This window comes from Stenella coeruleoalba, assembly GCF_951394435.1.
Source record: "Stenella coeruleoalba genome assembly, chromosome: 9".
Lineage (NCBI taxonomy): Eukaryota > Metazoa > Chordata > Mammalia > Artiodactyla > Delphinidae > Stenella > Stenella coeruleoalba.
This window is the reverse complement of record NC_137155.1, coordinates 65,071,497-65,095,136: the sequence shown is the minus strand read 5'-3', so window position 1 is coordinate 65,095,136 and position 23,640 is coordinate 65,071,497. Positions and strand designations below refer to the sequence as shown.

Here is a 23,640-nt window from a genome sequence, read left to right as displayed (position 1 = left end):
TCAATGCTCTTCCAAACTGTGAATCACAGAGTGGTCTGTGAGGGGAGTAGTGACAACCCTCACGTGTCTGAGCAGCTGCTTAGAGCCACCCCGCAGTGGTTTACCTGGTTTACCTGGTAGGAGGTGGGATGTGTGCTGATTGATCCAGGCTGTCCTTCGAAATGGTTTACTTTTACAGTCAAGCCTTTTTTGTTTGTTTGTTTTGGAAAGGAAAGTTAGTGAACGTGTGGATTTTCCATTTAACAGAAGTGTACTGAGTCTCCTCTGTGTACTGTGCAACTAGTACTGAGGGGTAGAGAAGGTTACGAAGATGAATTAAGGTGCCTTGTTGTCAAGGGACAAGAAGATAAGGCAGATATACTAAGTCCTTAGGAGTGATATATTTAATGTGCTAAGCACAGAGGGACTGATCTCTATCTGGGGAAGTCAGGGACATCTCCTCAGAGGAGGTGTCATTGTTAGAGTTGGAACAGAAAGGAGGAGATGGACATTTTAACAAATGGCATTAAGTGAAAGTATGGGGGTGGGATTTTTTTGGATGAATCATCCGCTAATCCAGAAGCATGGGGAACGTGTACAACATTAGTAAAGCTTGACTGCTTGAGACCAGATTGTGGAAGGCCTTGGATGACAAGCTAAGGGATTTATACTGTATAGGTGATGGTCATGGAGGACCTATGAAGGCTACTGGAGCCAAAGAATGACATGAGTTAAGTTTGTGGGGAAAGCGTGATTTTGCCTAATTATAGTTAACGTGGGGATTGGAGACAAAGAAACTGGAGATGCAAAGACTGTTTTGCAAGGATCTGGCACCAAGATCCTGAGAACTCTTAACCAAAGGTGGTAGTAAGATCTGGAAAGGATTAAGGGGAGAGAGGTTGTGGAGGAAGGAATGATGGGACGCAGTGTCTTGTAAATATCCGTACGTCACAGAATAGAGAAGGCAAAGATAAGTTCCCTAGAAGAGTACATGGAAGAACTGCCAGGAATAGGCAAGGCAAGTGCAGGAACTAATGGAAGATAGGAATCTGAGTTTGATAGACCAGTGGAGCATTTGATTGGAAACTTATGGCAAGTAGTTAGTGCTAGTAATGATGGGCTGGTACTCAGGAAAGACACTGGGGCTGAGGAAACAGAATTAAGGGTGATGGATTTGGGGTATGACTTATGTGGTAGGAGTTGGAAGGAGGAGTGTCAGGATTTTAGAAGAGTGGTTAGGAGGAGGTGAGAAATAATGATGTGAATGTCACAGAGGAAAATGCTACATCACCTGTAACAAATCAGAACTGGAGAGTGAAGAAATAAAGGTTAATGATGCTCCGGGCTGTAGTGGTGTCATAATAAGACACAGAAATCATGGCTGGGATGGAGGGAGTGTGGGGGCAGGGGCATGCTATTATTGGGGTAGATTGATGGGTAGGGAATGGTGAGAGTGATGATTTTTTGTTTGTATATTTAATAAAATGCTTGAAGGAGAGTTAACATGCTATTTCTAACAAACTGTCAGAGATTTGCAAGGGTGTTTGGGATCAGGCTATAGACTTGGGGCAGTTGAAATGAATGAGGAACTGACCAATTAAGTAAAAACAGAAGAGATAGGAACAGAAATTTGGAGTTAGGAAGCTAGAGATAAAAGAGAAATAATGAAAGATCTCTTGAATTTTATCGAAGGATTATTGATTATAACTGTAGGAGACTGAAGGAAATATAGCAGCTCTGGAAAGAGTGTTTCAAAAAGAAGGTAGTAATGATATTGTCAAATAAGGTGGATGGATTAAGGGAGATGAGAATTGCGAAAAGTCATTGGAATTAGGTTTGGGCAGTGGAGCCAGTGTTTCATTGGAACAGATGAAGAATGGAGGAGACAGGTGTAGGAAGTGGGCCGTGGGACCAGCCCTGTCCTTACATAACATTCGTTTTAACTGGTGAGGCTGCATTATGAGTGCATTATGTTCAGTTAACTATGGTTCCTTTTCCTCTGTGGTTTAAAGTTTTTCTTTAATCTTTCTCTATTAAATCTCTAAGTTTTGTTCTTCCAGAGTCTTTACTCCTTTCATATATCCAACTTCAGAATGTTCTAGATATGACAGTTCTAGAAGCCCATAGACTTCTGTCTTTTCAAATTTGATTCTGAATCTATGAATCAGACCTGAATTAAAATCCAAGAAATTCCTCTAAGTTACCTAGGCTAAGAATTCTAATTCTGAAAGCTGTAATTTAAATGCTTTCTCCTACATCAATAGCAATACTTTCCTGGGCTGATCTGTCCTTTCAATATAATTTAAGTCTGAAATCCAGCCCTGTTATTTATATTTCAGTTTTGAGGGTACAAGAAGTAAGATTAGGAGGGTAGGAGACCACTAGGTCCTCATGAAATACCGACAGCCTGGAGAAGCCACTGGCAACTGGAAGTGCAAAATCCTCATCTTATGGGAAAAGTTTTGTTTCTAAAGCTCCTTTGTCCTTTGGTTGTGAGAGCACATTTGCCCCTTGACTCACAGCCAGAGCCATAAACAATGGACAAGTTCTTGCAAAGGTCTAGGAGTTGTGTAACCTGTAACCTCACTGTAGAACCCAATCTCCATTTCCAATCTTATTCTAAAGGAGACCAACTCAGAATGTCAGGAATACTTACCATCTTTCCACCCCTCAACAATTCTAGGTCCCTTTTCTGCCCACTGCATTTATAGTTGTAGGTTTAGTCATAGACCCTAGAGCTCCAGAGGGAGGGAGAGCATTGAAGGAACACTGAGGACTGTGTTGGAGCTTTTATCAGGGCCTAGAGGCCCTTCGAAAGGACTGTGAAGAGTGCTCAGAACTAACGAAGAGGGCAGACATAGCAGCATCGGGTCCAAGGGCAAGGATGCAAAGAGGAAATCAAGGTCTTCTAGTGATGTGAGAGGGTAAGGAAGTGGAGCCCTAACCCTTTTTTTTTTTTAATATTTTGCCCTTTGTTTTAATTCTCATTTAATTTAATTTAATTTAATTTAATTTAAAATTCTTACAACCGCCCTGAGGACTAGATAGGTCCTCTGCCCATTTTACAGGTAAGTTAGTTGAGGTTCAGCAAATTAAGGAAATTGTAGGTCTCACTGCAGAGAGGTTGACACAGCTAGGATTTGAACTGAGTCTGCTTGATTCAGAATTCCTTCCCCCATAGGACAGTGCCCCTCAGAGGGACAGGAGGAAAACATGTTTAGATGCTTTTCTGTGGTTGTATCTGAAAACCCAGGGCCATGTGTTGTATTTCTTTGATTTCTCTTCCCCATTTGTTTCTTGTCTGTAATGTGTTCCTTTGGTTGACACACTACTGCCCATCCCAGGAGATAGCCAGGGTCTGTTTGCATCCAAAGCAGAAAGAGTTTCGACATCTCTGGGCGAGCTGTGTGTGTCTCTTCACTACATTCTTTCAATCTGGAGGCAGGCGGAGCACAGCTGTGGCTGTTAGGCCAAGAGCACAGCTGTAGTCAGCCGCCAGTTGACACCATGGCACATGGTGTCATGGTCCCATTACTTGAGTGTGCCCTGCTCAAGCCGCTGCGTGATTGGCATTTGCATGGGCCACAGTTGGGGGAAGAATTCTCTGCACTTTGTAGGAACAATGTCACCATGCTTCATATTCCATTTGCCTCATGTTCTCATAAAAATATCCCCCATCCAAGCTTGTTTGCATAAAATGAAACTGCTGGTTGCCCGATTCATGTACTCCTCTTGAGGAATTCTGGTTATCATTTGACCTTGCGAATTGTCATTGCCTGTGAGATCTTTGACCAAAGCTCTGTTTCATCCTGATTTTAATGTGGCTAAGTTAAATATGATCTGTTTTTTTCAATTAGCAATGTTAAAGTATAGAAAAAATGACCACAAGGGTGATAAATCATTAATACAGTTGGTGGTGATGGCTGGTCGATTATTCCCTTGAGAAAAACAACACACTCACTGACACAACCAAGAATAGCATATGTAAATTCTTCTTACTTAGATATCTCTTTATTAGGCCTCTTCTTCTTCTTCTTTTTTTTTTAATGTAAAATGATGAAATGAAACTGACACAAAGTATTTCCTTTTTTTCTATTTTTCAGAAAAAACCACTGTCTGCAATAATAAAGGAAGTCTGTGATGGGTAAGTGTTACTCAGGATTTATCCGGGGAGCTCCAGTCCACAAATTGAAAAGCAAATAAAATATTCTTGAGCAATCATTAAATATTGTTCACTAAGTCACTATTTGACCTGCCAAAAGACACCAAGAATTGCTATGTAAGATTTCCATGCCTTTTCAGCCAAAAAAATTATCACTGTTTCTCAAGGAATAGAAAGTGTAGAATGGCTGATATGTGGACACTGGAATTGATATTATTTATTTTGAAAAGTTGTGGTTCATTCATCCTGCTCACCCGGGAGCAGTGTAAGTTCCTGAGGTTAAGTACACACTTCATCTGGTATAAAATGAGAGGGCCACTCAGGTCCCCATAGAAGATAAAATAATTTAAAAGACAGGTCAATGGGCGGTTGTGCTGCCGTGTGGAACTCCACAATGATAGTGAACTTTCCTCCTTCTCTGGGGTTGCTCTTACAATCCAAAGGAAAAGCACATTGATATGGAAGTTGCGTGAGGTTTTTTATTTTTAAAGCAGAAGTGTGAATAGAGTATTACCTGGAATTTATTTAAGACCTGAGATCCTTAATTGGAACGTTCCAAGCTACAGCAGGCATACCGATCGGGGACTGTAGACTACAGAGACAATTGAAATGTAACCATTATCAAAAATTTAAATTGCACTTATTTCCCTCTCTCTGCTCCACTCACTCCTTCATAATAGGGAGGAATGGAACTTTACATTTAAATACCCTTCCCTCAAAGCCATGAAGATAAAATGCCTAGGGCTTCCCTGGTGGCGCAGTGGGTGAGAGTCCGCCTGCCGATGCAGGGGACACGGGTTCGTGCCCCGGTCTGGGAGGATCCCACGTGCCGCGGAGCGGCTGGGCCCATGAGCCATGGCCGCTGGGCCTGGGCGTCCGGAGCCTGTGCTCCGCGACGGGAGAGGCCACAGCAGTGAGAGGCCCGCGTACCACAAAAAAAAAAAAAAAAAAAGATAAAATGCCTAAAGGTGAGCAATAGGCTTGGAATAACACCTAGATGACCCACATCTGAAATGGTTGGTCTCAGGGTCATGAAAGGGGGGCTAATGCCATTTTGTTTTAGGAACTGCACTGTGGGTAACTTGGGTACTGGCTCAATTCCAATCATAGGGTGTTTATTTCATCTAACTCTTTCAAACTATAAACAAGAAAATGACCCTTTTTTGTTTTTTTCTGATCAGTTTATGCTTGTATTTTTCAGGTGGTCCCTTGCCAACCATGAATACTTTGCACTGCAGCATGCTGATAGTTCAAACTTCTATATCACAGAAAAGGTAGGTCAACCGTGTTATTTAATCTGGGACACTTATATTTGAAGGAGATTAAAACATAAATGATGTTTCCTCTACTCAGGACTAAACATGCTGGTCTAAATTTTGCATCTCTACCATCCACAAAAATAGAGTCTGCAAAGCAAACAACTGCTACTTTAGTATTAACAAGGGGATATTTAGCCCACTCAAGAGTGAAGACCAAATATGTTTCTGCGTCCTGTTTTAGCAACAGCATTTGCCTTCTAACTGTGAATTTACTAATTATCTCTCTTTCTTATTGCTTGGTTAAAGCATTTATTTGATACTTAATGACTTAGTCTAGCTTTTCTTTCTCAGAATTTTTTTTTCAGAATAACCTCTAAGCCCTGCTTAAAGTTATTGAAAGAATGACAAGAAACCATTTTGAAGGTGGCATTGTGTAGGCACTGAGTGTTCTGTGGTTCTTGGGAACCCTGCTTTCTTCTTGGGTGATTTTATCTCTTTAGGAGGCTTGGAGGAGAAGGAGGGAATTGTGAAGACTACAGTGGCTCTGACAGCAAGTACAATGAATGTCTTAGAGATCCCTAATGAGAGAAAGGAAAACCAACATTTATTCAGCACCTACTATGTGCCAGGACCTGGACCAAGCACATCACCTCTGTTTGTTGATTTTGTCCTCAAGACTAATCTGTGATGGAAACCACAGTGGCTTTGGTTAACAGATAAGAAACCGAATCATAGAAGTCAGATGGCTTGGCCAATATCTCAGGGGTAATAAACCACAGAAAAAAGTGCTTTATTCTTCCCAGATGGTCCCTGGAATTTTCATAACTGATCATGTTTTCTTCTGCACACTGATTGCCAGAAAGCTGAGAGTTAACAAGTGGACTAGATTTCCTGGGCCGTGTTGTATTTATTCCTTTTACTTGTTGCTTTGATTCATTCCGCAAACAGTTTCCTGTCTTTACTTCCCCCTTGCTTCGTTTTCTTCAGATTTTTTATTCCTTTTATATTTATATAATCTGCATGCTATTCTCGGTGAGATAAAGAGGATACAAATAAATAAAAGTTAAATGTTAGCAGTTGAATGTATTGTTGTTGATACCCTTAAACAGAAGACTGTCTCATTTACCTTGGTTCACCTTTTAAAGGTAACTAAAATATTGTGACTTTGGGGGTATTATTGGAAAAGATTGGATGGCTCTCTACTATTTAGGATATAATATGAAAAAGTTTAAAAATTATTAAGTGATAAAATTATAGGACAACAGAGGTTATAATAGTGTTTTTCAAATATCACCATTTAATGGGTAGTGAAATCAATTTAGTGGGTGTTCATAGCATTAAAAATTGGAATATAATAGAGTAAAATAGGTCACAGTACATCACCTGGGTTGTTTCTGAGAAACTTATGTCACACACACACCTGTATATAATACTAGTATATTGTGCTAGTGTTTTACCCTAGGCTGTGCCCCAAAAGCCATCGAGTCACAGTTAACTCTGCCTTTGATTAACTGTATTGGCTTGTGTCCCCTGGTGGCTGTCCTGTCTTCTGTCATCATTCTCAGGAGACCTCAATGTATTGGTGATTTTACTAAGGATGGAATTCTCAGACTAGAGAACATAAGCATCACAGGGAGAATCATTTAAAAATGTAGGTTTTTCAGATCGCAACCCCAGAGACTCAGAATGAGCAAGCCTTGGATATGGCCTAGGATTTTGCAGTTTAAGAGCCCTCTGTGGAATTCTGATGCAGGTACCCAGGGACTACTTGGAGGAACACTGCTCTGGGGCCACTTTTCTGAAGAGATGGGACCCGAGTGTCCCAGGCACTGTGCACTATGAACAGAGGTCAAGTGCTAAGTTTCATTTAGGAGGGTGTTTGTGTGCGGCCAATTCGTAGAATAATTTAAAAATTCATATACTATTTATGCTTTTACTCTAGTTAATATTAATATCTAACATTAATATCTAATTTTCTGATATTAACATTAATATCAGAAAATTCAAACTACTCAGAACAATGGGAAAATTATTATTTTATTGGGCATCCTAGTTATTTTCTGAGAGATCTTGTTTGGCCTGAGGAAATCCTGAATGTTGAATTTAAAGGGACTGCCACCTAAATCTGTCATCAATCTGTCTTTCTCTCTTCATTGGCCAGTAGTGAGGATTCTTCCTTTACTAAAAGTTTAGGGAATGAGGAGGCTCATTTTCCCAATTGCAGCTCTTTGTTTGTAAGTAAAATGTCATCGCTCTTCCTCCTACAGCTGTCACAGAGCACAGTGTATGCATGTGACACAGAACGTGACACACAAAGGGCAGGAGTTGGATCTTGAGTTCTGGGTCCACAGGGGCAAGCCTTCAGTCTGCGGTTAGGTCCATCTAGTTCTTTGCAAGTATTCTTAAAAATAGAGCCCATTTCCCCCCCTTTTTTTAAAGTAATGTATTTAGCATCATCTTGGTTACTTACAGCCCAGTGAGTTGTTAGGTGATATTTGTGTTACCGTGGTAACCGGTGACTAATTTTCGAAACTTGTGCATGTTCTTAGTTAATGACTTTCCCTTGTATGTGAGGTGGTCTCCCTTCTTCTGACACAGGTAAAATATCACCTGTAATTTTAAAGAAGAAAAATTCTCCAGCCCTGGCTGGACAAGCTAACATATTCTGTAACTGATAGATGCTTGTGATTCTCTACTAAGATCCTCAGGAAGGCACCTCCCCTGCTTTTCTCATGTTATCCAAGCCCATTTTCTGAAATTGTCTTCATTTGCTTATTGGGCCATTAACTTCTGTTTTTCGTCGTAGGGGGTAAAAATGTCACATTGTTGAGCAGTGTTCAGCAGAAGCATAGCATGCAAATGCCTTAGAGAAAGTTAAGATTCAGGTATTTACAAGTTCAAATTCTGCCCCAGAAACTTTCATATTTCAGGGTGATGTCTCAGACACAGAGAGAGAAAATACAAAATAAAAAGTGAATTGTGTATTTTTCAGCTTTACGGAGGTGTAATTGACAAACAAAATTGTAAGATATTTAAGCATATGTCATGGTCATTTGATATACATATACATTGTGAAAGGATTCCCATCCTGTTAATTAACATATCCATCATCGCTATTTATTTATTTGGTGAAAACATTTAAATTCTACTTTCATAGCAAATTTCAATTATACAATACAGTGCTATCAACGAAGTCACCATATTTTACATTAGCTCCTGAGACCTAGTCATTTTATAACCTGAAATGTTGTACCCTTTTACTTACTTCTTTCTATTTCCCCCAACCCTTCAGCCCCTGGCAACCATTTTTTCTACTCTCTGTTTCAATGAGTTTGACTTTCTTTTAAGATTCCACGGATAAGTGATTCCATGCAGTATTTGTCTTTCTCTGTCTGACTTGTTTCCCTTATCATGGTGCCCTCACGGTTCATCCGTGTTGTTGCAAATGGCAGGATTTCCTTCCTTCTCATGGCTGAATAATATTCTATTGTATATATCTACCACATCTTCTTTATCACTTCATACGTTGACATCACTTCGGTTGTTTCCATATCTTGGCAGTTGTGAATAATGCTGCAGCGGATATGGGAATACAGATACCTCTTCGATATCCTGTTTTCATTTCCTTTGGATATATACCCAGAAGTGGGACGGTTGGATCCTTATTGTAGTTCCATTTTTGATTTTTTGAGGAACCTTCATGCTGTTCTCCATAGTGCCTATACCAATTTATATTCCCACCGACAGTGTATGAGGGCTCTCTTTTCTTCATGTCCTTACCAGCACTTATCTCTCTCTTTTTTTGTTTTTGATAATAACCATTCTAACAGGTGTGAGGCGATTTCTCATTATGGTTTTAATTTGCATGTCCCTGATGATTAGTGATGTTGATTAGTCATATACGTGTTGGCTGTTTGTATGTCTTCTTTGGAAAAATGTCTATGCACTTTCTCTGCCCATTTTTTAAATTGGGCTTTTTTTTCTTTGCTTTCTATTGAGTTGTGTGAGTTTGTTACGTATTTTGGATATTGACCCCTTATCAGATATATGATTTGCAGATAGTTCTCTCTTTTCCACATATTGCCTTTTCATTTTGCCGATGGTTTCCCTTGCTGTGCAGAAGCTTTTTATTTATTTATTTTTTTAACATCTTTATTGGGGTATAATTGCTTTAGAATGGTGTGTTAGTTTTTGCTTTATAACAAAGTGAATCAGTTATACATATACATATGTTCCCATATCTCTTCCCTCTTGCATCTCCCTCCCTGCAGAAGCTTTTTAATTTGATGTAGTCCATTTGTTTACTTTAAGTATTCCAGTGGAATTTGTCTTCCAAAAAAGAATTTTATATAGAGAGAGGGCTAAGCATTTTAGTCCATTATCTTCATTCCAGTCTGATGAGGCAGGTTATTATTATCTCCATTTTACAATGAGGAAAGTGAGACAGAGAGAGATTATGCAACAACCCGTTTAGGTCATACAGATGGGCAGTGGTTGAGCTGAGGCTTGGACCCAGGTGGGTCTGCCTTCAAAGCTGTCTATGCCACCTCCTGGAAACCCTCTGCCCCCACTACCTGGGCCCTGGTTTGTTTATGATGCTCCTTTTTTTTTGCTGACACCAGGCCAGTGATCCTGATGGTAATTGTCTCAGGACAATAAATATAGGAAGTTACAGCCTGTGAGCATTGCTTACCAGCTTTAGTCTGTGACCTTTTTAATTCCTTAAGAGGATGGCTTGGAGGAAGTTGTAACAGATAATCTTCCACTCACTGGGGATTAGCAAAACACATTTTCATTTGCCTTTGGTCTGGACTGTATAATTGTCTAAGGTAGTATTATTGCATTAATACCATATTTTTTAGGCAAACAGGAAAATTGCCTTGTCATCCTTAACCCTAAGCATGCAGACAGGTAGGTCCCCAGAAAGCATGGGGCATGGTAGAGGGCACCTTTAGGAGATCGTGTACTTGTGGACAATTGAAGTTTTCTCGTGATTTCAGGATGGTATTTTGGTCCCCTGTGCTAAGACCTACTTCAGAATGTGTGAAGTACAGTGATATACCATGGCAGTATCTTATTTCTATAAGTTTTTATTTTGTAAGAATAGAGATATCCATTTCTCATCCAGGCCCTCTCTGCAAAGCTGGCCCCAGGAACTTTCGGGGAAAGAAGTGGGGTCATTTGAAGGGCACCCCTTTTTAATGCCATTCCCACTTCCTAGGTGCTCTGTGTTCTCAGACAGGCCTTGAGCTTCCCCGAATCCCTGGGCAGACAGGGCTTGTGTATCCCTGGGACTTGTATGCCCGACCCGGGTCAGGAGACTACTCAATCATAGTGTGGAATTCAGTTCACCTGTCACACTTCAAGCACTGGGCTCTACAAAGAGCTCAGTGAGATGAATCCCTTTCATTCTCTGCATCCATGGATCTCAGGGTCTAGTGGGGGAAGAATACCTTGAAGTGGGCACAGGTTTTGAGGAAGAAGAGGCAGGAACCAAACGATTATAGAAGAGAAGAGGGATCCAGAAGGGTCCTGGAGTGGGCTAACCACGTCTGAACTGAACTTTGAGAAACTAACGGGAAAAGTATTCATTCAAAGACAGAACTCTGTTTCTGAGTTTTAGGCACCGTCACAGGTTAGCTGGGGCGTTAGTCGGGGGGATGGTAACAACTGTCCTGAACATTTGTTGGGTGCTTGCTCTGTGGCAGGCGCTGAGCTAAACGCTTCGCTTCACATGGGCTCTTTGTTGTACTTGAGTTTCACAGGAAGCCTGTGAACCAGGTTTTATTGTTACCTGCTCCATTCTCTGGAGGGCACAACGGGGGCTCAGGGGTGTAAGCAACAGAGCAGGGATGGACACAGGAAGTCTGGCTCCAGAGCCAGTGTCCTGTGCTCTTGAGCCGTGCCGTGGGACAGGCAGGAATCTCGGCAGTTCTCATCGTGCTGTGCCACAGATGGAAGGCACACCAGTTCTTGGTGCGGGAGGTGGAAATCCATCTTTCCATCCTCTCTTTTACCTCCCTGGTTTCCTCTACTGACAGTCCTCATTCTACTACCTCTTGGTTCTCCAAAAAGCATTTCATCCTATTTATACCCGTGACCCAATAACCCAATTGCATCAGCATTGCTGAGCAAAGTAATTTGCCTTAAAAGTTCCCCAGAGATACACACATTACCAGCAGAGTTTCTTTTCCATTTGGAACGAGGCTGGTGAGCCCAAGGGAGCTGGTTCCATCCCTGTGTGGGAAGGTCGGCTTTGCACAGAGACAATGGTTGGTGCTTCTCAGCTGGGTTGGTTAACCCAAGGGCGTGAGTCCTTATTGGTCACTAAACAAATTGGGCACAGGGGTGTCATGTGACTGCCTCAAGGACACTGTAATGACAACAGTTCAGTGCACTAGACATCTCTGGTGCACTTGCTTCATCTTTTAAAAAGTGGCTAAAATATTGTGGGGTTTGGGGTATTATTGGGAAAGGATGGGGGAATTTTCTTCTATATGAGTATAATGCGAAAAGTGTAAAATTGTCTTTGAATGATAAAATTACAGGACAATAGAGGTAATAGTAGGGCTTTGCAAACCGTTGGTCATCACTTGTTAGAGGGTGGTAAATCAGTTTAATAGGTTGAAGGAGCATTAAAAAATGGACTATAACAGGATAGAAAACAGAGTGTGTTACATGTGTTGCTTTGTGAAATATTTGTTTCTTGTGCATTCATATGTAATACACGTTTAGTCTTATTTTTTACCCTGGGGTCAAAAATGTTTGAAAGTCACTGAAAATATTTACGAGGTGGGAGATTAACTAGGGAGAATAAATGCAAGTGCTGTATGTTAAGTAGTTTAAGGAAACCTCGTGTTTGGAATGTGTTCTTCCCTGAAGAAGGTAATACACACACCAGCACCACCAGCACCAGCACCAAACAAAATACAAAGCAAACTGAGGCATGTCTTTTCCTGGAGAGCTGCCCGTCCACTGGCTCCTAGGAGGGGCAGCCTATGGCCTGGTGCCATGTGTCCCTTCTCTATTGCCCCCAATAGCGAAGGGGACCAGAAGTTGACACCTTACCCTAGCTGAGCCCCCCTGCCCCCCCGCACCGTGCTTCTCTTCTGGGAATCTGAAATTGAGAGGTGAGTTGGGTGATGATGTTTGCTAGAACGGGAAGGTGAGATGGAGTCAAAGCTGCTGTGGTGTCAGGGCAGATGCATCTTCCTACAAGCTGAATGTGGGGCTTTGCAGCCCCGGCCATAAGTACACAGAGTAACACCAGTCTGCAGAAAGGATTGAGATAAGTGGGGATGAAGGCCTGTGAGGGAGTCAGAGGATGGGCAGAGGGAGCGGCTTCCAATCCTGATTTCCTCTCTGCTCTCTGTTTCCTGTCTTTGCATCCCTGTGAGAGGATATCCTGTGGCTTTACAGTCCTTCCCCTGAAACCACTGTACTTGGGTCTCTGTTACTCTTTTTTTTTTTTTTTAAATTAATTATTTATTTATCTTTGGCTGTGTTGGGTCTTCGTTTCTGTGCGAGGGCTTTCTTCTAGTTGCGGCGAGCGGGGGCCACTCTTCATCGCGGTGCGTGGGCCTCTCACTGTCGCGCCCTCTCTTGTTGCAGAGCACAAGCTCCAGACGCAGAGGCTCAGTAGTTGTGGCTCACGGGCCTAGTTGCTCTGCGGGCATGTGGGATCTTCCCAGACCAGGGCTCGAACCCGTGTCCCCTGCATTGGCAGGCAGATTCTCAACCACTGCGCCACCAGGAAGCCCTCCATTACTCTTGATCAAAGAACTTTCACTGGGACAGGCATTTTAATTTGAGCAAACCAGAGCCCAGGAACATTGTAAATTTCCTAACCTAGCCACACATCCTATGCGACATTCCTTTTTCTGCTGCTGCTTGTGGTAAAAGATTCCGGATTTGTTCAACAGAAGCCACTGTGGCTGCCTCAGCAAGTTATCCCTCAGCCAGGTGTGATGAGCATGGGTTGCCACCTGCTGATCTGGGCCAGTGCCTCCAGGACTGGCTCTCAGCAGGCAGAAATGGGCAAAGAAAGACGGTCCCGCTTTTCACCTTGCACTGACTCTTCAGCTCTTCTGGGGCTCCTGGCTCCCAGCATTTCTCTCTTGCTGCCCTGTTGCCCCATCTCTTGCCTTTCTCGTACCCTGCTGCCTGCTCTCCCTTTGTTGAAGACTCCACATTAACATGTGCCTCGCCGCTGAATTCTTTCTCTTTTGATTTATAACTGAACCTGACTTCTGGTGTGGATGCTCCTTGCCCTGCCGGCTGTTTGTATGCCTGTCACCAGCCTTTAGAAAGCACTGAACTCTTCTAGACAGGCTGCTTGTCTTGGATCTGCCAGCTCATAATCCAGGGCTGTCAAAACATGCCAGGAGGAAAAGAGCCATGCATGCATGTATTCAAGGAAAGAAACTTGTACTGACTTCCCATATGTGCCAAGCGCTGTGCTAAGCTTTTAACGCCTTAATTGAGATATAATTCATACACCATAAAAACTACCATTTCAAGTGTACAATGCAATGGCTTCTAGCATATTTACAAAGTTGTACAGTACTTAATTTTTTTAATTTATTATTATTATTATTTTTTTTCCGGTATGCCGGCCTCTCACTGTTGTGGCCTCTCCCATTGTGGAGCACAGGCTCCGGACGCGCAGGCTCAGCGGCCATGGCTCACGGGCCTAGCCACTCCGCAGCATGTGGGATCTTCCCGGACCGGGGCACGAACCCGTGTCCCCTGCATCGGCAGGCGGACTCTCAACCACTGCGCCCCCAGGGAAGCCCCAGTACTTTATTTTTTAGATAGTAAAGCTGTGTCATTTCTATTCAGGGTATTTTCAAGTTCCAAACCAGAAGCTCTCAGATGCAAATGGAGATCACAGCCTCAAATCTAGACATGCAGATCCACTAGATCAAGGCTGCACTTCAAACATTTTTCACAAGTCCAGGTGGTACTAGTGCCCCGTTTGAACATTACCCATTAGCAATGTGGGCAGCCTCTGGATCTTTCTCTTTATTCCTGCATGCGATGTGTCGGCTGAAGAAAAATGCGCGACCTAAAAGTGGCCAGTTATGTTTTATTCAGGGACTTTACTGAGGACTATAGCCCAGGAGACAGACTCTCAGGTAGCTGTGAGGAACTGTTCCAAAGAGGGAAGGGAGGAGCCAGGATACAGAGGAATTTTTGCAAAACAAAAAACAAAAAATAAAAAACAAACACCAAAACATTTAGTCAAACATCAAAAGATTACTGCTAATCACAAAAAACCAGGCATCTCAAGTTCATGATTTTAGTGCTTTCTACATTTGGGAGGATTCAAGAGTCTGGGCTCACTGAAATTATTCCTTAGATGCGCATCTTAACCATCTAGGGTTGGTATCCTGTTTTTCTACATCCTGAATTCCCCTCAGGGCACAGGTTGGGGGCCGCTGCTGTGGCTGATGGCTTGATGGCAGCAACATTTGTTGTTTACCAGAATGGCAGGCAACATTCTTTGTTTACTGAAATGGCAGGCAATATTTTTTGTCTGCAGAAGAAAACCCATGTTGTGAATTCTTATCGGCTAGAAGTCCTGTGCGCTGCCTGAAGTGGTGACATCATTCTGCTTGGTTTTCACTGTTGCTGAGAGAGAACGAGGTCCAACTTTCTTCCTAACCTGGCCGTCAGGGTGTGTGTCACAATCTAGCCCCAGTCGACATGTTCTTTTTGCCATCTTTTTCTTGTTCTCTCCGCTTTAGCCAAATTGCCTTAATGTTCTCCAAATAAACCTTGCTCTGTCTCCCCCATGTAGCTTTACTCACCTGGAATTCAGTCCTGCCTACCCTCCCTCCCTCCATCCCATTCTGTTTCAGGCACTAGATTAGATGCTGGGAATAAAGAGATGAAATGACAGACTCCTTGCTTCTGGGGGAGATGAGTCTTACCAACAAACACAACCAGGAAGTAATGCCATTAAAACGACTGCCATTTCGGGACAGCCGACCCTCCTCTCCCTCCCAATCCTAAATTGTCTGAGCTGGAAGAAACCATAGCTGCTTGCCTGAAATAATCTTAATACTGATGTTGGAGATTAGTGCCTTCATTCAGTCCTTCAGCTCTAAATCTCTTCCCTTTTTCTCTGCTGCTACAGGAATTATTGTCTTTTTATTGTCTCTTAGGTCCATTTGATAGCTAAGCAGGATCTGCATGTCTTTATTGTTGCCTTGAAGTGGTACTTAACCATTTGTATTTTCCCCTCCCTGGAGTTGCAAGTGACTTACAAGCAAAAACTTCGTGTTCTCCCTCTGGGGCCCCTGCAGTGTCTCGTAGTTCCTTGAACATATTCTTCAGGTGTTCGAAGATTGTTTGTGGATTTTATGTGATGCAGTTTTCTCTGTAAGAGAAAAGATACAATTAGTTGCTTAATAAATTATGTATGATGTTGGCTAATTCAATTACCAGAATATGCACATAAACTTTCAGATTATTCACAGTGGAGGGATCATAGAGTGAGTAAATGAATCTTAATGCTCCTCTTAGAGTCTTAAATCAGTGTTAAAAAGTTGGCTTTTAGTATCGCAGGACTGATTAATTATCTTTTCCAAAATAAGTACTTACACACATACACACACACATAATATTTATACTGTGCTGGGTGTCGACTAAAATTTTTAAAGATTCATCAGATTTCATAAGATGATACTTAAACCCAGTTCCATGGGTTTAAGTACTCCTTCTTTAGAATAAATGACCTGTTTCTGAGAATTTGGTCAGCTGTGTGAATTTATCTCTAGTCCACAGCAATAGCTATGGGGAGGGAAAAATAAGAGACCCTCTGGTACCTCATACAAATTCTTCATTAGGCAGATGATCAAAGAGTAATATTTCAAAGTCAGTATTATCATTTTTATTTTCATTATAGCAAACAACAACTTCTAAGAACCAAACTGTAGTTTTGACAGATAATTTACCCCCAATTTTATGATTTTTGTTGTTCAATTCTGAGAAAGTGAGTTTTACTTTACTTCACCCTGGGGGATCCGTTGATATTCTTGTAGTTCACCCATCTTCGGTTCTTTATTTCCGGCAGTTGGCTCTGTGGAAGCAGTGATCACGGATGAGTAGAGAGATTCCTAGGCTTAAATACATGCTTTAGAGTTTCCATGAAGGAAAACATGGGCAGTGACTTTGAAACCTTGTCAGCATTTTCTCCCCACTCCACATACTCTTTTTCATTAAATGAAGGAGAAACTTAGGATAGTCACACTCCACTGTGGTGACACATTTTCCAATAACCAAGGAACAATTGAATGCAAGTGTTTGCAGTTGGAATTATATGTACATACGGTGAAAGCCAGTCACTAAGAACAGAGGTTGTAGCAAGAATCTTGAGCAACAGGAAAAGCACTTTGGAATTTGTCATATCGTGTTTGCTGCGTCTTAGTCCTTTCAGCTTGGCTATCAAAAATACCATAGACTGAGTGTCTTACAAACAACAGTTTTGGAGGCCGGTAGTTCAACATGAAGGCGCTGGCAGATTCAGTGCTTGGTGAGGGGCTGCTTCCTGGTTCATAGATGGCCCTCTGTCGCTGTAACCTCATAAGGCAGAAAGGGAGAGGCAGCTTCCATAAGGGCACTAATCCCATTCATGAGGGCTCCCCTCTCATCATCTAATCACCTCCCAAAGGCCACACCTCATAATACCATCACACTGGGCATTAGGATTTAACAAATGGCTTTTGGGTGGACACAAACATTTAGTCTATAGCAACATGCCACATGTGAACCAAGAAAGTTTTATTATCATCCCCCAGACCTTACATTTTGAGTTTCTCCAAGCCAGGAACCAAAAGATTATTAATATTATTCATATTTACTTTAAGAACATATTGGATTTTTCCCAGTTCAGTCACCAAAGACAAAAGGCTGCAGTTGAGCTAAGGGCAGGATGATAGCCACATGACATACTTGGGTTTTTGGTTCCTGGGACGTTGTTTGGGATAGAATGATACGTACTACTCTTGGGTTCCCTCAGCCCTTTCTCAGTTCATCAAGCCCAACCTGTGAAAATTGAAGTATACTCACACACTGGTACACATGCATACATGCATCAGAGTGTCCTAACTTTCCCCAGGAGCTATCCAGCCCTGCCATTAGGCTTCAGCCAGCTGTTTTCTTTTCTGGGAATGTCGCCCCACCCCTCTCCTGGTACTTTGGCTCTTAGTGACTCAAACTAAATTGGCATTAAACTTACTGAAGTCTCTAAAAACATTTTTTGGGTGTTTTTAGAGTTTTCTAATTAAGAGTTTGGGAATTGGATGGGAGCTATCATTTAAAATCATTTAGTGCTTTTCCTCTAGAGAGGACTTGGAAGAGTATATACTTATTTCAGGATGAAGTAAAAAAAAAAGACAGTCCAAGTTGAGTAATATAAATGAGAGGGAGCAGGGGAGAGGAGGGTACTGACTGCCACCAGCATTACTCAGATGTCAGTGGGTTTTATGTCTTGTTATTTAATGTTTACCGCCGACTGTTGGATAGAGGCTATAACAAGATGATTGCACAGGCGGCTAACTTTTTTTGCTTAGGCTCCCTAGCTTGTGTTTGGTAAGATACTACTGCTTCTAGAATTGCAGGCAAAGATAAATGCCAGAGGTCATGATAATTCCATGTTCTCCAGTTCAGCTATTAAACAAATGAATAGATTGACTCAAGTACTGAAACATTTAACTGTGTAATGCTCAGTTACAGGATGAATGACACATGGGTTTCCTGCAAAGGCAGGCACTTGTTTACCAGAAATGATCCTAGAAACACCAGAACACCCCTTGTAAAGAAAACAAACAACAGTAAAAAGCAAAAACCCATTATCAGTAGAGGAGATTAGTTCTGAGAATGGCCCTGCGACTCTTACATTGTGTCCCAAAGCCAGAAACCTAATTGCAAATTTCCTAAGTACAATCCCATTCATGTTTTTTATACTCTAGGAGTGAGGTTTATTTTTGAATAGCTATTGGACTATATTTCTCCAAGTTTTAAGTTGAAGACAGAATATATACATTGTGCCAAAGCTAACAAAATAGTCATGAAACAATAGTCACCGAAATGCGTTTTCATTGTTGTTGTTATTTTTAGTCTATTATATTCTGTTTTGTTTTATGTTTTTTAAATGTTTGCTAGGATCCATCAGGATGACTTCATGACTTTCACTGATTGTGATCCATAGTGTGAAAAACATTTCATTACGTTCTTTGCTGTACAGTGTCGCAAAGTTAGATATCCTCACTTTACTTTCCCAGTATCTAGAACAATGCACAAAAAAATATTTATTTAATGAAAAAATGAATACCCACCACATCAGTAAATCAGTGACTCAAGGGCACACTTGAGGGATAGGCATGAACAAAAGGAAGAAGAGAAATAAAAGAAAGATACAAAATTTGGTAGAAAGACTGGGGAGAGGGCAGAGGAAGGAGATCTTGCCTCAACCCAAGAAAGGTAGTAAGCCTGCAGCTGGTTTCTGGATGTGGCACTCTGTGACATTTGGGGCTCTAGGATGCCCACACACTTTCCACTGTGATCAGAGTTACGTTACAGTAATAACTATTGCATGATCATTTCTTTTTATCTCCATAGTTCTGTTCATTTTTGCATTAAAAATACCCCATATTTGGTAACCTGAAGCAAAACCCATTGTTAGTGGAGATGATACTTACTGATTCTCTGGGTGAGGCATTTGGACATGGCAAAGCAAGGATGATGGCTTGTCTCTGATGATGTCTGGAGTCTCATCTGGGAAGGCACAAATACCTGGGGGCTGGAATCATTTGGAAGCTTCTTCACTTACATGTCTGGCTCCTGGGCTGGGATGACGCAAAGGCAGAGCTCAGTTGGGACTGTACACTGGACTGCCTACCTGTGGTCTTTCCATGTGGCTTGGGCTTCCTCACAGCATGGTGGCAATGTTCCTAGAAGCCCCCTGAGAGGGCATTTCCTGAGAGCCAATATTCCAGGAGAACCAAGAAGAAGCTGTATGGCTCTTTATGACCTAGCCTTGGAAGTTCTGTAGAATCTTCTGCTGTACTCTATTGCTGAAATTAGTCATAACCCTCCCCAGATTCAAGGGGAGAAGACATGGGCTCCTCCTCTCTATGGAAAGGATGGCAAACAACTTTGGGGCTTTTTAATTAAACCACCATATGCCATATCCCATTACCTTTCTTTTTCAGGAAAAAGCTGTTAGATAGAGTTACTATTTTCCAGAAGTTATCCAAAGATTAAATTTATCTTTTACTTTTGCTAGATTTCAACTTTTTAAGCTAAGAGGAAGAAGAAAAGGTAGTTAAAATAAGAAATATAGAAGGAAGTTTACAGCATTAAAACAGAGAGCAGCAATGAGGTGATTTTCCACATTGATAAAAGATACAGGAGGAGGAACAATTTATTGCTTCTTTTTCTTAAGGGTGGAGAGGGGAAGCTGGGTAAATTGAACAAGTGTTCAGAGGAATTTAGAGGGAATTAGGCACCTTGATATTTACACCTTCTTTTGAGTATAATTCTTGGGGAAATGGGTTTACTTCCTTTGCCGTGTCTGAAGATTAAAGTTAAAAAATAAGTGCTTTGTTACCATCAACTCCACTTGTAAACCAGTAACTGCTCTTCATTTATCAAAGACAGTCTTGTGCTTGGTACTGTGACTAAAGAGAAAGCTGAAAGATACCTGGTTTGTTAATTGCAGTCCTATCAAGTCTCTAGGGCTGGTGCAGGGCAGGTTAACCTTGGTTATCAAGTACCTTCTTCAATCACTTCTCACTCTTACAGGGGAAAAATACAAAAAAATAAAAAATTACTTTAAAAGTGATTCATTGTGATCTTATCTAAGCTTTTCCATTTCATTTAGAGATGAATAGGAAGGGATGGTTCCTCCTCTATTCTTATTTTTTAAATGTATTTCTTCTCTTTTCTCATTGTTAGTCTGCTCCCTATTGTTTACTTTTAGTTCTCGTCTGACCCTTTTTCTTCCTGCTGACCCCTTCCTTCCTTCCTTCTTTCCTTTCTGTTAGTCTGTAACTTTATTTTTCTTTCACTCCATCTTTCCTCACTACCATCTCCTTTTTTAGGTTATTAGCCATCTTTTTAAAAATTTCTCTTCCTAGTCTCTGTTCATCTCCTTTTCTTTCTCTCCTCTATGTTCAGATGCCCTCTCTCTTGAAACTTTAGACTTGCAAGCACTGTAGTTAGGTTTAGATTTTTAGGTATAAAAAAATAGTGAGGTGCCACTTGACTAATATAATGCAACTTACATAAAACTTCCCTTTTTTCAGTATCTGCTACTCCTAAGCAAACAGATATGAAATCTCAAGTTTCATTAAAAAATTTACATAAACAGATAAGCACATTGGAGACATATTAGAAGTAAAAAAAAGAGTACAAATTGTTTTAATTATCAGAATCCTAGTGCTCAGAGAAAACCACTGACATTTTAGTATATACACTTCAAAATTTGAGTTCGAGTGTGCATTTGTTTTGTAGAATGTGATCATAGCATACACATTCTTTCATAACTTGCATTTTAACTTAATATATAGCGGGCATCTTAACATGTTAGTGTACTCTGCCTACTTCACTATGTAATGAAGATTAAATTAGATAATGCTGGCAAAACACTTTGCCAGGCACTTAGCCCACGGTCATCCCTCAGTGAGTCATATTTCCTATTTATTCGTCAAACTTAATGGCTGAGAAGTATTGAACTCCGTTTTTAAGTCAGTTCTTTTCGTTTTGATTTTTAGATTGTTTGCTTTTTTTCTTTCTTCCTCTTTCTCTCTCTTGCTTTTCTTTAAACAACACTAAAGTGTCCATTCCTTAAACTGAGTCTTTGTGTAATTCCTTAACCATTTCCTTACAAAATATCAATAGAAGTTGAACGAAGAGTCAAACTGGGTCGTCCTGACTTAATTGAGCCACTGCTTACTGATGACCCCTTGGGTGCCAGGCACTTTCATGAGTGATTTCATTTAAGCATTTAGGGCTCACAGAGGTCTTGGGAGGTTTTGGAGTTTAGGTCACACAACTATGAGTGTCATCTTTGGAACTGAAACTGAGATCTTCTATATTATTGTGAAGAACGTTCCATTTCAGGGGATTTTAGGGATGGTTCATGAATTGCAGAAGTATTTGATTTATCTGGCCTTTTAAATGGTTATTTTGAACTGTTTCAGCATGAATAAAAAATCAACATAAACTGTAGTAATAACCTTATTATTATTAACTTAAGCTGTTGGGTTAAGTTGACTTTAGGTGGACCTCAACATGAAGCATTTTATTTCCTTCATCCTTGTGCATACATTTACACTTCTTATAAACGTGTCATTGACTGGGAAGATTGGAGTGTTTTATTTTAAATCAGGCACGAATCTACCCACTCGAGTAACATCACCTAAGTAAGTTTACCTGTGCCGCACCTGAGTGCCTGGTTCATGTACAGTCAGGGCTAGTTCAGGCTTCTCGGTTGGCTGCATGTCAGGTGTCCAGTAACAGGGGAAGACCCAATTTTATTCCTTTATGTAAGCTTGGGGTGCTTTTCTGCCTGACTTCCAATATTTATTATGAGGAATGAGAGTTGAGGTTGTAAGCTTGGGGTGCTTTTCTGCCTGACTTCCAGTATTTATTATGAGGAATGAGAGTTGAGGTTAGATGTTAGTTATACAGATCTGAAAGAAAAAAATGCCCTATTGTTCCCTTTCCAAGCATCCGGAGAAACTCCTGAGATTTAAAGGTCACCATTGACAACTACATATCTGGGTATGGTAGGCAGAATTCTAAGGTGGCGCCCAAGGTTCCCATCCCCTACTGTTGCATGCCCCATACAAATCCTTCCTCTTGAGTGTGGTCTGGACCTGTGAATCTGAAGGGATGTCACTCAGGTGATTACATCACAGTTTGTCAAAGGGATTTGCAGATACAGTTAAGGTCCATGATCACTTGACTTTGGGTTGGCTTTGGGTTCATCAAAAGGGAGATTAGCCTTGTGCACCTGACTTAATCAGATGGGCCCTTTAAAGAAGGTGAAGCATTAAAGCGATGCTCTCCTGTTGGCCTGAGAAGGTGCAGATTGCCAGGTTGTGGAGAAGGCTACAGGGTAAGGACCTGAGAGCAGCCTCTGGGAGTTGAGCATGATCCCTGGTCAACAGCTGGTGAGGAAATGGGAGGAAGTGGGAGGAAGTGGGATCTTAGTCAAACAACCACAGGAAACAAATTAAGTAGCAACTGGAATGAACTTGGAAGTGGCCTCTGAGTTCCAAATAAGGATGCAGCCATCTGACACCTTGATTTCAGCCCTGTGTCACCCCGAGCAGAGGACCGAGTTAAAATGTGCTACCCTCCTGACCCCATAGAAACTGTGACATCATACATTTGTTTCAGCTTCTAAGGTTTTGGTAATTTGTTTTGTAACAACAGAAAATGAGCACATTGTGTGAATGTATCCAGATTTTCTCTACATTGAATAAGATAACAGAACACAAAAGCAAATTGAATGTGGAAGCTTGTTATATTATTGTAATGATCATCCATAATGCCAGATATTAAATTTTTATGTTCATAAAAAAACCTTATTCTTGCTGATTACCTTAAAAAGTGTACATTTACAAACCTAAGCTCATAAAACATGTTAATATTAATACAATACCTCTTTGTCTATTTTAGGTTCTGAGGGATTTTTTTCCCTTTCTAGAACAAAAAGATTCCATTATTTGAAAACCACTGGCTTGACTAATAGGCACTTTTTAAAAAGACTGCATTTTGGTTGTTTTAAGAATGTAGCTGTTGGCAGGGAAAAGAGCGGGATTGTACAAGGCTAATTTATAGTCAGCACATTGGTTTTAAATATATGTTTATCTTTAATTGTTCCTTCATTACAAAGTAATGCATAGATGTAAGAAATCCAGCCACTACTTTTGATTTAGACAGATGAGTTTTGCACTAGTGATCGTTTTGAAATCAGAAGTCATTTAAATAGTAATTTAAAACTTCTAAAGCATGCAATATTTCAAACCTCTCAAAAAGTACAGAAAATGGGGGCTTCCCTGGTGGCGCAGTGGTTGAGAGTCCGCCTGCCGATGCAGGGGACACGGGTTCATGCCCCGGTCCGGGAAGATCCCACATGCCGCAGAGCGGCTGGACCCGTGAGCCATGGCCGCTGAGCGCCTGCGGGTCTGGAGCTTGTGCTCCGCAACGGGGGAAGCCACA

General features: G+C 41.3%; 1 protein-coding gene across 10 annotated transcripts in view; it reads left to right on the top strand.

Moving 5' to 3' along the window:
- Positions 1-23,640, top strand: part of ELMO1 (engulfment and cell motility 1) — a 777,407-nt gene that overhangs the window by 340,068 nt on the left and 413,699 nt on the right. For all 10 annotated transcript variants that reach the window (XM_079930925.1, XM_079930920.1, XM_079930924.1 and 7 more), the window contains 2 exons: positions 4,083-4,123; positions 5,343-5,415. In XM_079930925.1, coding sequence (XP_079787051.1) covers positions 4,083-4,123; positions 5,343-5,415 — 114 coding nt within the window. The remainder of the gene's footprint in view (positions 1-4,082; positions 4,124-5,342; positions 5,416-23,640) is intronic.